This window comes from Orcinus orca, chromosome 8 (genome assembly GCF_937001465.1).
Source record: "Orcinus orca chromosome 8, mOrcOrc1.1, whole genome shotgun sequence".
NCBI classification, from domain to species: Eukaryota; Metazoa; Chordata; class Mammalia; order Artiodactyla; family Delphinidae; genus Orcinus; species Orcinus orca.
In genome coordinates this window covers 55,645,169-55,662,772 of record NC_064566.1, presented here as the reverse complement: position 1 = coordinate 55,662,772, position 17,604 = coordinate 55,645,169, and the positions used below count along the sequence as shown (strand labels likewise).

Sequence of the window (17,604 nt, the reverse complement as noted above, 5' to 3'; positions counted from 1 at the left end):
GATCCACCGCCCAGAATTAGAAACTTGACTGCATTGCAAAGGCTTTGGGACCTTAGGCTATCTGTAAAATGGGAATAATAGTGCCCACCCAGTTTGGAGATTTGTGACGACAATCATGTAAGCAAGGAATGTAAAAGCGCCCAGCATGTAGTAGCCTGTTTTCTTCTTTCCGTCTCCCACCAAGGGAGCGAGAGAGTTGCAACTCTTGCTGGGAAGCGGATCACTAATTTCAGCCATAACCTGACCCACAGAAACCTGAAACTCAGGGAATGGATAGGAAACGTGATCAGCCCTCGGGTCCCTTCCTGACGACCCCTGTGAAAAATCGATTCACGCTCGAGGCCGCGCAGTCCCTTTCCATCACCCCACCCCCACCAGGGGCGCGGCCGCCTGCCCCGCTAACTGCTTGAGGCTTCGGGAAAAAGCCAGACCCTGGGGGCGCGGCCGGCCGCAGGCGTCCTTGCAAACCTCGGTCCTCTGGGGTCCAAAGGCGCGAGGCGCTGTTTGCGTCTTTGAAGGCGGCCCGCCCGGGGGCGCGGCGGGCTGTGGGCGTGGCGGGCTGTGGGCGTGGCGAGCGCGCGCCGCCCTTCCTGCCGGGGCGCCCCCACCGCGGCCGGACTGGGAGAGCGCGCGGGTGCGCGCGGGGAGAGCGGGCGCGCGCGAGGCAGCCGGGCCGCGCCGCCTAGTCCTCGCCCCGCGGCCGCCGGCCGCCCCGGCCCCTCCCTCCCCCGCGAGCTGCGCACCGCCAGCCAGCTGACCCAGCGGCCCGCGCCCGCGCCCTTGTCCGCCGACCCCGCGGCGGGCTCCAGGCTGCCGACAGCATGAGCGGCGGCGGCGACGTAGTGTGCACCGGCTGGCTGAGGAAATCGCCCCCCGAGAAGAAGTTGAGGCGCTATGTGAGTGCGGGCGGGAGCGGGTGCGGCCGCCGAGGGCGCGAGCGGGGGCCGAGGGGCTGGGGGCTCCGGGAGGGACGGCGCCGACGGGGAGGGCGGGCCCCGGGGAGTGGGGGTGGTGGTGCGAGGAGCTGCCGGCGGGTCCCGCGGCTCGGGGCTGTGTGAGGCTCCTGCACACCTGTCACAGGTGCGCTGCGAGGGGCGGGGCGGGCTGGCGACCAGGTTGAGGCTGCGGCTTGTTCTCGGCGGGGCGGGCGCGGCGGCGGCGCCTCTCTAGCCAGCCCCCCTGTAAAACTAAATCCAGTATTGAAGTTTGTATTAGATTGTTTTTGAAGACCGAAAGAGTTGATTCCCGGGGCTGGGGGACCATACTAACGCCGAGCGGCTCCAGCCTGCGGGGCTGGGGGTAAAGGGGGGCGTAGGCTGTGGGGCCGCGCAGCCCGCCCCCCACAAAGGGCGAGGCGCCTCACACCCTTTCCCCCTTCCCTTTCTCTGACCGCCCCTCCCGGTGGCCGCCTGCTTCCTTCCAGTCCACAGCCTCTGCATCATGGGCAGCGTCAGCAGCATGTGCAGTCCTTGTATTAAGTGACTCATTTGTTTGTCCCCCTTCTTTCCCTTTATTCCGTGTGCCTCTCACATGCATCCCCCCACCCCCGATGGTGACACTGCAGTTTGGTCTTCTACAACTGGTCCGTGTTTTGTGTTGTGCAGTCCTTGGGGTCTGGGGTCGGGAGAGATCAAGGTTCTCAGTTGCCAGGTGGTGCTAACCGACAGTGTTTACTGAAATTGCTGGGACAGCCTCTCCTTTCTAAGTGAGAAGCTGGCAACATCCTGGGGAAGGTCGTACAGCCTGGTGTGAGCGGTGAAGAGGTCTGGCTTCCCCCCCCACACACACACACACACACACACACCAGAAGATGCCTTGCTTGGTGGGGTCAAAGTACAAGATGGTGCCAGTTTCTGAGAATTGGCTGAAATCAGTCCTGGGCTATTCGACTGAGTTTGGAAATGGAATTAAGATCGCTAAAAGATGTCCCGGTCTCCCATCCTCTTCTCTTCCCTTCCTATGAAATGCTCTTGTTAACTGACTCTCGGTGCTGGACTCTCTGGGATCATTCCCACAGCATGGAAGTGAGCTGTTGCCTTCCAGCTGCAGTGCATCAAGGGAGCTCTGAATAGACCCTGCCCTCTGTCAGCTGCACCAGTGGCTGTCCATGGGGGGAGAGGCAAAAGCTTACCAGTTTCCTGTCTTGGCTCCCCAGATCAGAACCAAGGGACTTCTGGCCTCTGGATTGAGGAAGTGACATTCTGTTTTTCAAAGGAAGTGTGGTTGGGAGTGCAAGTGAGTGTGTATGTAAATGAAGTCAGGCTCTTATTTAGATCATTTGCTGGGGGGTGGGGGGAACCTCAGGATTTAGCACATGACTTTTTAAAGTGGACATAGATTTTAAATATAGTAGGGATGATACAATGAAGTGTTCATCTGAGTTTTAAAGCTCATTTTCAGAGACGTCCATGTAGCCAAAGAACTATAATTGTTAAGAAAGATTTTCTCCTCTTGAGGGCCATATCAGTTCATTAGGAAGGGTGAATTTTTATATTAGGTTAATATAAAACTATTAATGTTACTAATGCTATTAATGTTTTTACAACTATAAAGCAAAAACAAAAATCTTTGGCCCCAAAGAGCTTCTGAAGACTATCAATAAAAGTGTAATACCATTCCATACCACCTACTGGAATAAAGTATCCAGTAAAAATGTGACTCTTAATTGTCAAGTTAGAACACTACCCTAAACAACCTTGAAACTTTGTTTGGAAACAGTTTGCAAACAAGTTGACACTGTATCTACATTGACAGATGACTACTTCAACTCTATCACCCTCTTTATGATCCATTTCTTGGGTATTTTTGTTCCCAAGCAACTTTAGCTCAAAATAACTGGGTTCAGAGGCTGTGGGGTCAACCACCTTTTTCTCTCACTTGAAGTACTTGACAGCCTATAGTCATAAGATGACCTCAGCCTTTTCCCATCTCCCTCGCAGCTCCAGCCCATAAGACCAAACTAGTAACAGCTTTTCTTAGACTAGGGTGTGATGTGTTCCATTGGTATGAATGGAAGTCTCCCCTACTGTGGAAGTTCACTTCCCTTAGTTGAAACTGAGCTGGTTCGTGTAACCCTAAACTCTTGGGGAACAGTCTTCCCATACATCTTCTTTTCTTTGAGGGTTTTGAGAATTTCTCTTTTAAGTTAGAACCTCTGTCAGCTCCCTCTGTTCGTTAGAGGCCCAAGTTCACTAGAACCAAACTAGGAAATTTCCTAGCCCCATCGCTAAACACATACCCCCAAATTGCTGCTTATTCTGGTATATATAATAGCCATGTGGTATTATAGATTGATAAATCTTCATTATAAGAATGTATCAAGAATCTGAAACAAGGGGAAAAGAAGTTTATGAAATCTATTGCAACTATTTAAAAAAATTTTAAAAACCTACTTCTTTTTTATCAATAATTTGGGGAGGAGGTAGGTGTAGGAGTAAAAATAAATAAAGAAAGAAGCTATGGCAAATGTTACCAGGATTAGCTTTGGGGATTTCTTCAACGATGTCTTTTCCAATTTATTAATTATAAGAAAGTGTAAAAGGTCTATTCAGGATTTGCTGTGTGCCCTGGAGGAATTACAAAAAAATGACCTCTGGAAAATGGTGAGTGTTGCCTCTGGGGCATCACTGTATGATTGCAGTGGGAGGCTGGCAGAAGGAACAGCCCTCCCATCATGCTGCAATGTGCATGTATATATGTGTGCATGCGCGCATGTGCACAGGTGTGAACACACACATGTATACATGTATATAAAGCTGAAATCAGATCTTCTTGAGGAAAAAAATACTTTATGACACACACTGCCCTGTAATTTTCTATTATTTTCACTGAGTTAAAAAATTTAGGGGAAAAGATTGGCAGCAGCACTGCCCCCTAGTGGCTAATTTGGAGAAAGTTGTGTGTTGATTCTAAAGAACAATGGAATTAAGGAAACTTTATTTGTTAAATAAGCTCATTTATTAAATATATGTGTCCCAGGCACTGGATTAGATTCTGGGAGTAAAGGTTAATCCATCCCTTCAGTCTTAGTGGATGACACTGCCGCCTTCTTCACAAAGAAGATTGAAGCTGTTAGGGAGTAGCTGTCAGCACATATTGTGACCAAATTTCCATATTTACCTGTATCCGCATGGTTCCTTATCTTTTTCTGACTTCTCAGAGTAGAAGTACTATTTCTAACTGATTATCATTTTAATAGCCATCTGTTGAGCATTTACCTGTGCCAAGCACTATGCTTAGACCATTCATCTCTTAATTTAATCATTTCAGCCCTAAGAGAAAGGAAGCGACTTGCCCAACATCACCTAGCTTTGTCCCAAAGCCTGAGCTTTTTTTAAAATTTAACTTTATTTTCGGGTAATTGTAGAAGCTATGTAGTTGTAAAAATAGTGAAGAGATAACCCATGTACCCTTTACCCAGTTTCTCCTAATGGTAACTTCTTGCAAAATTATAGTACAATGTGATAATCAATATATTGACAGTGATACAGTCAAGATACAGGACATTTCCATCAGCACATGATCCCTTATGTTGCCCTTTTATGGTCACATCCTCTACCATCCCACACCCACCACATCCTTAACCTGTGATAATCACTAATCTCTTCTCCATTTTAATATATTATTATTATTTCAAGAGTGTTATATAAATCGATTCATGCAATACATAACTTTTTGGGGTTGGCTTTTTCATCCAGCATATTTCTCTGGAGATTCATCCAAGTTCTTGTAGTATCACTTGTTCATTCTTTATTATTGCTGAGCAATGTTCCACAGTATGGATGTACTACAGTTCATTTGTTTAACTGTTTACCCATTGGTTTCAATTTACATTTCCCTATGGCCAATGACGTTGAATATATTTTCATATGATATTTGCCATCTGTATATTCTCTTTGGTCAAATGTCTCTCTTCAAGTCTTTAGTCCCTTTTCTATTTGGATTGTTTGCTTTTTTTACTGTTGAGTTTTGAGGGTTTTCTGTATGCTCAAGATACCAGTCCTCATCAAATATGTAGTTTGCAAATATTTTCTCCCAGTCTGAAGCTTGTCTTTTCATCCACTTAACAAGGTCTTTCCAGAGCAAAAGGTTTTGATTTGGATAAAGTCCATTTTACCAATTTTACATTTTATGGGTTGTATTATTTTGGTCAAATGTAAGAACTCTTTGCCTAGCCCAGTTGCAGAGATTTTCTCCGTGTTTTTCCTCCCAAATATTTTATGGTTTTATATTTTTCATTTAAGTCCATGATCTGTTTTAAGTTAATTTTTGTATAAGATGTGAAACTTAGATTGAGATTTTATTTTATTTATTAGTAGTAGCAGTAGTAGTACTTGGCAACGGATGCCTGATTGCTCCAACACCATTTGTTGACCAGGCTGTGCTGCCTTCACTGAATTGCTTTTGCACCTTTGTCATAAAGCAGTTGGGCAATTTGTGTGGGCCTATTTCTGGGTTCTCTGTACCTATCCATCATCCCATGTGTCTATCCCTCTGCAGTACCACATACTCTTGATAACTCTAGCTTTTTGATGAATCGTCAAATCTGGTAGACTGATTCCTCCGCTTTATTCTTGATCAGATTATTCTTAAATTTTTCTTAAAGGTAAATTTGAAAAGTCAGTACATCATTAGAAAATTTGAGCAATATTAAAGTATAAATAAAAATTACCTGTAATCCCATTATCCTTGAATTTTTCTTTAAACTTGTCTTCTCAACAGAGAATGTGAATGTAACAAATATAATTTAGTTCAGTAATTTATCAAGCAGCCATTATGTGCCAAGCACGCAAATTCTGGGACTACAAAGAAGAAAAAGAAAGGGTTCTTTGAGAGGTGGCCCTAACTAGAAGTAAGCCACGAGAAGAAAGCTTTCCAGCCAGAGAGACCACTGACAGCGGAGGCCAGGTGGCAAGGGCCCGAAGAGTGTGTGCAGGACACTAAAAACAGTTTGGTGTTGCTGGACCGTCAGCAGGATGATGGAAGTAGTGGGCTATGAGACTGGAGAGGTAGGCAAGAGAGAACATACAGGCTGGTAAGAAGAGCAGACAAGTTAAAATGGTCAACAGTGCATGAAAAGGTGCACAGCATCAGCAGTCATTAGGGAAATGCAAATCAAAACCATAATGAGTTATCACTTCACACCTGTTAGAATGGCTGTCCTCAAAAAGACAGGAGATAACAAGTGTTGGCAAGGATATAGAGAAAAGGGAACCCTTGTTGCACTGTTGGTGGGAATGCAAATTGTTGCAGCCCCTATGGAAAACAGTGTGGAGGGTCCTCAAAAAACTAAAAATAGAACTGTCACATGATCCAACAATTCTACTTCTGAGTATATATCCAAAGGAAGTGAAAATAGGGTATTGAAGAAATATCTACACCACAGTGTTCATTGTAGCATCATTCACACTAGCCAAGATACGGAAACAACCCAAGTGTCTATGAATGGATGAATGGATAAAGAAGATGTGAAAGAAAAAGTGTATATATACACACACATATACATACACACACAATGCAGTAATATTCAGCCATGAGAGAGAAGGAAATTCTGCCATTTGCAGCAACCTGAATGGACCATGAGGGCATTATGCTGAGTGAGATAAGTCAGAGAAAGACAAATATTGCAGGATATCACTTACGTGGGGAATCTAAAAAAAGCCAAAGTTAAAGAAATAGTAGAATAGTGGCTACCAGAGGCTAGGGGGTGGGAAAATTGAAGAGATGTTAATCAGAGGGTACAAACTTCCAATTAGAAGATGAATAACTTCTAGAGATCTAATGCACAGCATTGTAATTTTAGTTACTGTATCGTACGCTTGAAAATTGCTAAAAGAGTAGATCTTAAATGTTCTCACCACAAAAGAGAATTACGTGTTGTGAATGGGGGTATTATCTAAAGCTACAGTGATAACGATACGAATGTATATGAATGTAGCAAATCGACCTGTTGTGCACCTTAAACTTACACAGTGTTATATGTCAATTATTTCTCAATGAAGCTGGGGGGAGAAAAGAACAGGCGAGAAGGAGGTCTTCAGAAACTAGAGTGAATTGAAGATTTGTTTCTGGACCATCCTGAGGAGCCAGGGCTTTATATCAACATATTATTTGAGTATTTAAACAAATGCTCTTTCTGGTCCCAATTCCTGGGACAGATAGCCATATGGAAATTCCTTTTAGCAGCTTTCTGCTCTGTGGTCCTAATCACTGGATTGATTCTTCGATTGTGTTCACAACATCAAAGAGACTGCTCTGTTCCAGGGCCAGTCTCCTGAGCGTCTTTTCACTAGCATTGGGTCAGAATTTCTCATTTGGAAGCAACCCTTACGTCTACCAGCAGATGAATGGATAAATAAAATATGGATGTACATGCAATGGAATATTGTTCATCCTTAAAAAAGAAGAAAATTTTTATACATGGACTTACTACAAAATGGGTGAACCTCCGTGACATTATGCTAAGTAAAGTAAGCCAATCACAGAAAGAAAAATATTGTGTGATTCCACTTCAGTGAAGTACCTAGAGGAATCAAATTCATAGAGACTTGCCAGGAACTGGGAGGAAGGAAGAATAGGGAGCTGTTGTTTAATGGGTACAGAGTTTCAGTTTTGCAAGACGAAAAGTTCTTGAGATGGATGTTGGTGATGGTAGCACAGCAATGTGAATATTTAATGCCACTGAACTCTACACTTTAAAATGGTTAAGATGGTAGATTTTATGTTATATGTATTTTTCCACATGTTAAAACGAAGCAATGCCTCATTTGTTAGTACTTGGCCCTGCGGATACTTTAGTGCCAGAGAAAAGACAGGATGGAATCGCTGCAGCCTTGAATGATAATGGAATGTACAGCTGCCCCTCCCCCGGCTTTATGCGTGCTTCTTTTTATTTATCTACCAGTTGTCAAAACAGTGCGTGGATTCCTTAGTAGCTTTCAAAGTGATCAGTTAAGGTATTTGGGGGAGCAGCATGAGCTCACACATTTATACACATTTACGTGTTCGAACCTGTTCTGGCTGTTGTCCTTATTGATACTCAGACTGTACTCTTTAGCCAGTGGGAGGCTATTCAAGTTGGCCTCCGAGTCCTTTTGACATAACCTTACTAGTAGGTTTGTTATCATCTGATATGACAAGATGTTCCAGGCCTATCTTGTACGTTTCTGATCCATGCTTTGAATTAACCATTTCCTCCAAGAGTTCTTTTCTTTTCTTAAAAATGGTATCTAGAAACCACATGGGCTTTAAGGGGTGCTCATTGCTTTTGGGTTGGTCACACACATTCAGTTTCAAATATTATCAGGATTTCATCACAGTGGCTTCATTTATCCCTTTTACTGTTTCTTTGCTCAAATATCTTAAGGCAAATTCTAGACATGTACATAAGTCTTACAAGCATGTGTGTGAAAACAAAGAAAGAAAAACAAAAATGCAAAAAAAAAGACAAGAAAGAAAAAAAAAAAGTCTGTGAAAATACCGTACCTTTTGTTCACATTTCCCCTGGTTAGACATTTATGTTACTTCTAATTATTCACATTTCTGTTTTAAAGGTGCAACATCTTCTGAGAGTTTCACCCCAGCTGATAAGCCCACAGGATTTAGATATCATTAACTATCACCGCAGTACACTTGGAAGATTTTCTTGGATAGGCAATCATATCTTTCCTTAGCCTGCCTTGGAAAAACATACCAGTTGGAGGTTTGCTGGCTTGCAAGAGCAAGGGAAAGGGCTAAGGTTTATCAGTAGAGAGGTTAACATTCTTGTGAGGACTACAGGAATGAATCTGTCGTTTTGATCTTTTGATATAATTTTCTAGAGGCAAAAATGGGTGTAGTCTAGATAGGCATACAATTTTTTGCATACCAACAGAGGCTACAATATGTTGAGTTTAATTCCCATTAGAAGTCTAAAGATACTATCATTGATGAATAGTGAGTCTACGGAGTACATGATATTCCCCTCTGAGTTTACAATCTCGTTGGGGAAGCAGCTTGAATTATAATGGCAGACAATATAAATGGCAAAGGCCAGTGCTGTAGGAGCCCAGGAGAGATTGGTCTAGTGTGGTCAGTGATCCCAGTGTCACAAGACCTATGTTTAGATTTTACTTGCTAGGGAATCTGCCATTTTACCTTTCTGCACCCATTTTCTCCTGCATTCTTAGCACTTAGTTCACGTGTCACCTTGTGGCAGCCTTTCCTGCCCTATCTTCCCCATCAAAATGAGTTATGAAACCCCTTCTCCACCTGTCATTATGCCTTAGTACCATTGACTAACTTGGTTTATGCTGTGCTTCCCCCAGAATGGTAGCTTCTGGACTGCACCATGTCCTTTGTTCATCCTTGTAGCCCTGGTTCCTAAAACCTAGTTATTGGTTGACTAGGACTTTATATGCTTTTAAGTCTGAACAGATATTTCTTTAAGATTGGTTACATTTCTTTGGAGAAGAAAGAGCTTGAGCTGGAACTGGATTGAAAGTGTGATTTTTTTTTTTTCTTTTAGCAGCAGGTTTCGGAAACTTTGATGGGATAGGCTATTAAAATTGAATTTTTGGGTAATATGTAAATTTCACTCTTACAAAAAGGTATTGTAAATCAGAATATTATCAAAAAGCAAATAGCACCATTAATAAAAAGCACCTGTAATACTCCTACTACAGCATATACATTGTTCACATTTTAGTGTATTTCCTAGTGTCTTCTTTTCTGTGTCTACAGTGTGCTTTGTATACTTTATAAAATCAGAGAGACTGTACCACCTTTTGTATGCTTTAAGTTATATAGTATTGAAAATATTTCCCTGTGTCACAGTCTTCTAAGACGTGGCTTTTAATGGTTGCTTAAGCATAATGTGACATAACACAGAGCTTCTCAAGTATGTGTAATATAAGGACACTTTAAACAAACATTTTTACATGTTCTTGATGTTGAATTAAATTATCTTTATTATTATGTTTCCCAGATGTCTATAAACAAAAACTGAGGTATAAATGTATACTTATAGCCCTTCTACAATTATAAAACCGAAACAAAATTTTCAAATTAACTTCAGAGCCAATATAATTCACATTAATAACACTGGATATTTTGCTGAAACTAAATTGCTGCTTAAAATGTAGATATGGCCCTTATTCTTTTTTTTTTTTTTTTTTGGCCACATTGGGTCCTTGTGGGCTTTCTCTAGTTGCGGTGAGCAGGCTTCTTATTGCGGTGGCTTCTCTTGTTGCAGAGCACGGACTCTGGGTACGTGGGCTTCAGTAGTTGTGGGACACAGGCTCAGTAGTTGTGGCTCGTGGGCTCTAGAGTGCAGGCTCAGTAGTTGTGGCACACGGGCTTAGTTGCTCCGTGGCATGTGGGATCTTCCCAGACCAGGGATTGAACCTATGCCCCCTGCGTTGGCAGGCAGATTCTTAACCACTGCACCACCAGGGAAATCCCGGCCCTTATTTTTATGGAAGCTTCTGTTCTGTGTGCCATGCTTTTCTTTGTTTGACCTATAGTGCAACTTTGGTTCGTATAGCAAGCCATTTGGCTTTTAATTGGTATGACCGCATTATTTATATGCAGTCACCTCTGTCCTTCTTTCTCATTAGTCATTAGCCTATGAAATTTAGAGAACTTAATACTTAACATCAATTAGATTATAAATGCAAATGCTGGTAATCAAGAAGCATCTTTCACTTGTAAGATGATCATTCACATGATTGAGACTATATTTACATATTTTAAGATCACCCTTGAGATAAAAATTCAATATTGAAAAATATTTTGAAGTGGATTTGCAGATTCCTGGGGATGACATGTCTTTGGGCCCCATTTGAAAAATCCTGGTGTGACTGTAAAATGCATGGGCTCTGAGGTGGGCTCTCGGTTGGAATCCAAACTGAGCCTTCCCTGTGCTCTGTGGGTTTGAGCAAGTTTCTTAATCTTTCAGAGCTTTCATTGCCTAATCTGTGAAGTGTAGATAATGGTAACTTTAATCAATTAATTGAATAATTTTAACTCAGAGGGGTGCAGACATGAATGCTTTTTTCCCCTCTAGTCAGAATTCCCCACTGTGCTTTGTCAAAATCTTCCTTTCCTCTAGGGGACAGATCCCTTGATGGTACCTGGGGCAGAGTCCACAGACTTCTGGTCACTCTGGGTTATTGCAAGGGCACCATGGTAACATTTCACTGTTATCTAATTGAAAGCTCTTCCTACTGCTATTGCTGACCAGACTTGTGGCTCTGGGGGTGTGCTGTGGGAAAAGGTAGATCTGTTTTACCTTTCCGCTCCTTTTCCCTGTTGCTCACCTCAGAGAGTTTGGGGGTGGGAGGACAGTCCGTCCGGGGTATTTCTTCCCTGCTCCCTTCTAGGTCCCAGAGGTTGATGTGTAGGGATGGGCAAGAGGGAGAGGGACAGGGGTAAGTGTCTCTTACCTGGCTGCTCTTGGGTCCTCCTTGATGACATTTACTGGTTGCCTGACCAGCACTGCCTGTGTGCCCGCCCCATGATTGTGAGTTCCTTAGAGGATAGGCTTTCTCACCGTGCTCTCCAGACCTGGAGAGGAAACTGGTATTATGTTCTTTCAACCTCTTTTAGGCCAACCCCTCCCCTTCTTGTTACCCCACAGCTGGGGCCCACTTGCCTAATGGACAGCCCTCTTGGGTGGGGACCTGGCAAGAGGGCTTAAGGCCATCAATCTCCGTGGGACTTCTTTTTTTTGTTTTGTTTTGTTTTTTAGCGGTACACGGGCCTCTCACCGCTGGGGCCTCTCCCGTCGCGGAGCACAGGCTCCAGACGCACAGGCTCAGCGGCCATGGCTCACGGGCCCAGCCGCTCCGCGGCATGTGGGATCTTCCCGGACCGGGGCACGAACCGGTGTCCCCTGCATCGGCAGGCGGACTCTCAACCACTGCGCCACCAGGGAAGCCCTCCGTGGGACTTCTTGACCAAGGGGACTCATGTCCATGCCAAACAGTGGGGGAGCAGCGCTGCTGCCCCTTCTTACCCCATTTCTCCTTCCCCTGTCCAGAATGGTCCAGGGCAGATGTGTAATTCAGTTGCCTGAGCAGATATTCACCAAGCATTACGATTTTTAAAAATTCTTATCCCAATTCTTTTTTTGTGGCATCCCTGAACTCAGTAACTGATTGATTTAGAGGAGCCCACTGTAGGGGTAGGGAGAGTACCACCTGAAAATACAGCACGACCCACTAGGTCAAAGGATCCAGGGTTCCCCCTCCCCATCTCTACTCTTCTTTTGTGGGCTGTGGAGGGGGAGGGGCAGTGCAGGGGCACAAATGGGGGCTGGATTAAAAGGATTCATACTACAGCTTCTTAATACATCCTTGAACTAGCCCAGCCTCAGTTACTGACTGCTGTCTGCTTTGTGGGAAGCTCACCTCCTCTGTATTTTTAGTTATGGGTTCTATTTGCCAATCTGGTGCAACTGGAACTTTATAAATGGCTGTGGTATTAAATATGATAATGCCAGGCACATTGTAAGCACTCTGTAAACGGTAACTGTTACAGTTATTGAAGTGCCAAGTTTATTTGACTCTTCTCTTGTTAGACATTTAGGTAGTTTACTCTTTTCCACTATTTTAAATAATGCTGTGATGATCTTTATAGCAAAGACTTTTATCCTTAGGACAAATTGCTATAAATGGAATTTCTAATTCAAAGAGTACAGTTATTTCCATGGTTTTTGTTACATCGTACCAAACTGCCTCTCAGAAAGGATAGAATTTTGCTTTCCCTGATTCTTCTTTGATCCCTGATTCTCCTTTGATAATAGATAGTATAATTTTTGAAAATACTTGATAATTTGGTAAAAAAGTAGTCCCTGATTTTAATTTGGATTTATTTGATTGCTACTAGTTTGAATACATTTTCATATATTAAAGACTCGTATTTTTTTAACAAGTTGCTTGTTCAGATGATGGGTGCTTTTTGATATAAACAGGAAGATTGAGTAGTTTTAGGTATGAAAAAAAAGGGAGCTTGGAATAACTTGAGCAGGGAATCTCTAGCAGTAGGGAGGGAAAAAAATGACCACATCTGACCAGACGTGTACGCGGGCCTCTGACTGTTGTGGCCTCTCCCGTTGCGGAGCACAGGCTCCGGACGCGCAGGCTCAGGAACAGCTCACAGGACCAGCCGCTCCGCGGCATGTGGGATCTTCCTGGACCGGGGCACGAACCCTTGCATCGGCAGGCGGACTCTCAACCACTGCGCCACCAGGGAAGCCCGTTCCTCTTATTTATCAGTTGCCTTGTGAGACCTTTTAGCTCCGATTCCATAGATTTCCCCCGTGCTGGCTTCTCATCTTAATTTGGTTTCAAGGCCTACCTCAGATGTCATCTGCTTTGTGCCACTTCCTGGTTTCCTCCTGAAGGACATGTGTCTTCCCACATCATTGCACCATACCTCCATACAGCTCTTAGGACGATGCTGTTTGACTGTGTTTTTAGATCTCTCCCCTTGATTACACGGGCTCCTCAAAGGCAGCAATTTTTCTTTTTTTGTTTGGCACAAGCAGGAAGTAAGGTGATGAGTAAGAATCATCCTTTTTCTCTGGTAGTTCACAGTTTATCAAAGAAAATGGACATCTAAACTTACTAAATATAATGGAGAGTGTTCTGCTATGCTAGAGGTTGTGGATAATGTTACAGGGGAGTGGAATAGAGGAATTTCACTTAAAGTGGGGTAGTATCAGAGAAAGCTCCGGTGAGAATGACAGTGGAGCTGGGCTTTGAAGAATGAATAGGAGTTCATCAAACAGATGGGAGAAGAACATTTCAAGTAATGAGAACAGCTTATCAAGGGTCTAAAGATACAGGCACATGAATGTCGAGCGAAAGTATATGGATGGGGAAGGATTAAGAATGAGGTTCAAGTGGCCCCCTCTGTTCTCCCCAAGACCCCATCTTCATTACCTTTACTCACCATGATCCCTTTGCTTTCTCTGGAATATCTCCCTCTGTCTCCTCGGACCCTATCAATCATTCTGCAAAGTTACTGAATACTTATTATACACCATGCACCAAGGAAAATAGACAGAAATGGGTTCATGGACAACTTTGAATGGCATCATGGGAATGTTAGCCCCATGCTGAAAATCTACACAAGAGAGTGGTGTCTTACCCACCCAGTCCAGATACTTTTTGGACTGCTAAGATTCCAAATAACTAAAACATTTTCTATTATAGCAACTGTAGATAAAATAGATATTCTTAGCAATCAAAAGAGTATTATAATTTCTTTAGTTCCCCATGATAACAGTTTCTCTCAAACCAGGCTTAGGCAATCAAAGAAAATATAGTTTCATATCTTTTTATATAACTGATCTTCTTTTCTGTCAGTTCACATCTGTCGTTCCAGTTTCTTTTCCTTCATGATAAATCTTTGGACATGATAAGGCATGCCCAAAACATAGTGGCATAAAACAACCACTTTATTTAGCTCACAGATAGTATGGGTCAAAAATTCAGACAGGGCATGGCAGGGACTTGTTTCTTCTCCCAGATGTCTGGGACCTCAGCTGAGAAGACTTGAACGGCACAGCAGCCCTCACTGCTGGGAACTGGAATCATCTGAAAGTGTCTTCACTCACATAACTGTCAACAGGGTTGGGATGACTCAAAGGCTCCATTCAGCTGGGGCTGTTGACCAAGAGTGTCTGGAAGTGGCCTCTACATGCAGCCTGGGCTTCCTCCCAACATGGCAGCCTCTAAGTAATCAGACTTCTTACAGGGTGGCTCGGGGCTCCAAGAGTGAGGGTCTTAGTGGCCAAGGGGGCAACTACATGGCCTTTTTAGTGACCTCATCTTAGAAGTCACGCAGTGTTACTTTTGCCATATCTAGTGGTCAGAGGAGTCTAAGGCCCACTCAGATTCAAGGAAAGGGAACATAGATGCCCAACTTTTTGGCAGATGGAATGTCAAAGAATTTGTGGCCGTTTTTTAAAACTGCCATAATTTATAAATTTTAATTTTTCAGCATAAACAATCTCGTTTGAATCTTTTCAAAGTTCAACTTCCTAATCAGAGCCCTTTGAGTAAACACTTCATTCTTCAGAGTTCTGCCCACTTCCCTTTCTAAACCCCCAAATCTTAACTCCATCAGGGCAGGGATTTTGTTTGCGTCACTTATCTCCAAGTCCTCACCAACCCGGAACAGTGTCTGGCAAATAGTTGATGCTTAATACCTGTTACTGACTGCTTCATGAGAATGCTTACTATGTCTTTGTGTGAGTTAGAGAGAAGAGGGTGTCTGTGTGGCCATCCATACCGATGTCTGTGTGGTGTCCTCTGCTTCATTGTCTAGTTTGGAATGTATCCTGGAGTTGTCTGTTGAGTTGTAACTAGTCCTGTCTGTCCTTTGGGAGTGATGTGCAGGAAGGAACCCACTACGGAGGTTGTGGTGCTAGACATTGGTCTCAAAGTCCCGGTGCACTGAGACCTCTTTGCTCCAACCACAGACCTCTGCTGGTCCACCAGTCTCTTAGCAACTTCTAGATGCCCTGAGTGCCAGGCAGGCTTTAGGGAGAGAGCACTGCTGCCCCAAGCTCATCCTTCTGGCTGCCTCCTGCTGCTACATCCGAGCCCTTGCTCCCATACATATATTGACACAGAGCTGAAGATTGAACTCCAGTAGCCTGAAGGCCACCCCCATGTTCTGTATGGGAAATGGGAGTCTCAGGATTTCTGCAGTTCCATTGCTCCCTAAGTTGAACTGGTTTTGGTGACAAGAAGGAATCTGTATGTGGGGAGGGGGTGTGTGAATGAGGACTGTGTCTTTGTTTACCAGTTCTACTCCCTTCCTTCCCCATAAGGCCAGAGCGAGTGGGCTTCTCTTTTACTTCCCCTTCTATGGCTGGGGCTTCTCCTGTATCACATCCTCCTTTCCCACTCAAACTTAGCTGCAAATAAGGAGGCACTTTATTGATAGAGCACGTGACGAGAAACTGCTCTGTCAACAAGGGAACACAAATTAGGAAACATTTCAAAAATATTGTAACAGTTACTCTCCATTACATTGAGGCACAGGTAAAATGACCTTAACTAGTTATGGACCAGCTGCCTTCCACCAGACCACATCTTCACAACACCAGTACCATAATGGGAGCCTGGAGAGTCTGTTTGAGGAAGGTGTGAGTGCATCGTCAGGACTCTTAAGTGCTGCCCAGTCCTTGTTGCTGACTTTAAAAAGTGAATCCTTGAGTGTCAATTTTCTCTTCAGTAAAATGGGGATATGCTACCCGTCTTCTGATGGGCAGCTACTACAAGTTCAGCATGATTGTTAAATGAATGCTTAGATGATTTCCATGGAAACCAGTTTCCCATCTCATTCTTCCTGAAGTTTCCTAACACTGTTTCCAAAAGACCTGGGGTGCTTTAGAAAACATAGATGCCAGCCTGCTCTGGTCTAAATGAATCAGAACCTCTGAGGGATGGGGCCCAGGGATTTGTGTTAAAAAGTTAATTCATGTGACTTTGTGCACCCCCTGATTAAAAACCTCTGCCAAAAAAAGACTAGAGATACAATATTGTAGTGTTCTGGGGGCAAGTCTTTTTATGAGACTGTCTAAGGCTTCTGTTTAACTTGGACTTGACCAGGTGGGAAATCACTTATTTACAGCTTGCTGTTGGGGGCTCCAAAGTGATAGCCTTGCCAAGCCTGGTTTCTATTCCAAATCCTTTGTAAACCAAGGGGACAGAGGCAAAGTGCCTCCTTATTTGCATGAGTGTCCCTATCAGGGTTTTCTATTAACTGGACTTATGGTTGGTGAGCTTTGAGCCAGTAAGTGCTATGCTCTTTTGTTACTGCACTTGGTGTGCCTGGTGTTAATGTAAACTGTCTAAAGCTGCCTGCTTCTAAACGGATGCATTTGTGTGATGGTGGACACAAAGGGATCTATATTATCCTGAAGAGAACAAAGCAGTATTATCTTTTCCTTGTAGGATGTTATTGTGCAACAAATGCCTAAAATGTCTCCTGGGTACAAGGACCTCTGCTAGGCACAGTGAGGGATAAGCATTAGAATGAGGACTCATCTGAAGCTGATAATATTGGCAACCCGTGGGGATTTGGGTGGGAGGGATGGTCAAAGGGGCTTCGACTTTATAATGTCTCAATTCTTTTCTTTTTTACTTTATTAAGATATCATTCACATACCATAAAATTTGCCATTTTACGGTGTACACTTCAGTATTTTGAGTATAATTCACACAGCTGTACATCACCACTGCCTAATTCCAGAACAGTCCCCCCCCAAAAGGAAACTCCGTACCCATCAAGCAGCCATTCTCCATTCCCTTCTCCATTCCCTTCTCCCCAAAGCTCATGGCAGCCACCCTTGCTTTCTGCCTCTGTGGACTGGCCTGTTGTGGATAGTCCATATAAATGGAATCACATACTATGTGACCTTGTATGTCCACCTTCTTTCACTGAACATAATGATCTCCAGGTTCATCCATGCTGTAGCATTTACGTACTTCATTCCTTTTTTTCTGAATGATATTCCATCGTGTGAATATATCACATTTCGTTGAACAAGTTTAATGTGATTGTTAAAATGAACGCTTGGGTGATTTGTGTGGAAACCAGTTTCCC

The 17,604-nt window shown here is 43.7% G+C and overlaps 2 protein-coding genes across 2 annotated transcripts in view; one reads left to right on the top strand and one right to left on the bottom strand.

Moving 5' to 3' along the window:
- USP35 (ubiquitin specific peptidase 35) overlaps window positions 1-17,604 on the bottom strand; it is an 873,752-nt gene that overhangs the window by 618,235 nt on the left and 237,913 nt on the right. The window lies entirely within an intron of this gene.
- The window catches only part of GAB2 (GRB2 associated binding protein 2), a 177,065-nt gene continuing 160,117 nt past the window's right edge, over window positions 657-17,604 (top strand). The window contains exon 1 of the mRNA XM_004279841.4: window positions 657-896. Within this exon, the coding sequence (XP_004279889.1) occupies window positions 822-896 (75 nt within the window). The 5' untranslated portion in view covers window positions 657-821. The remainder of the gene's footprint in view (window positions 897-17,604) is intronic.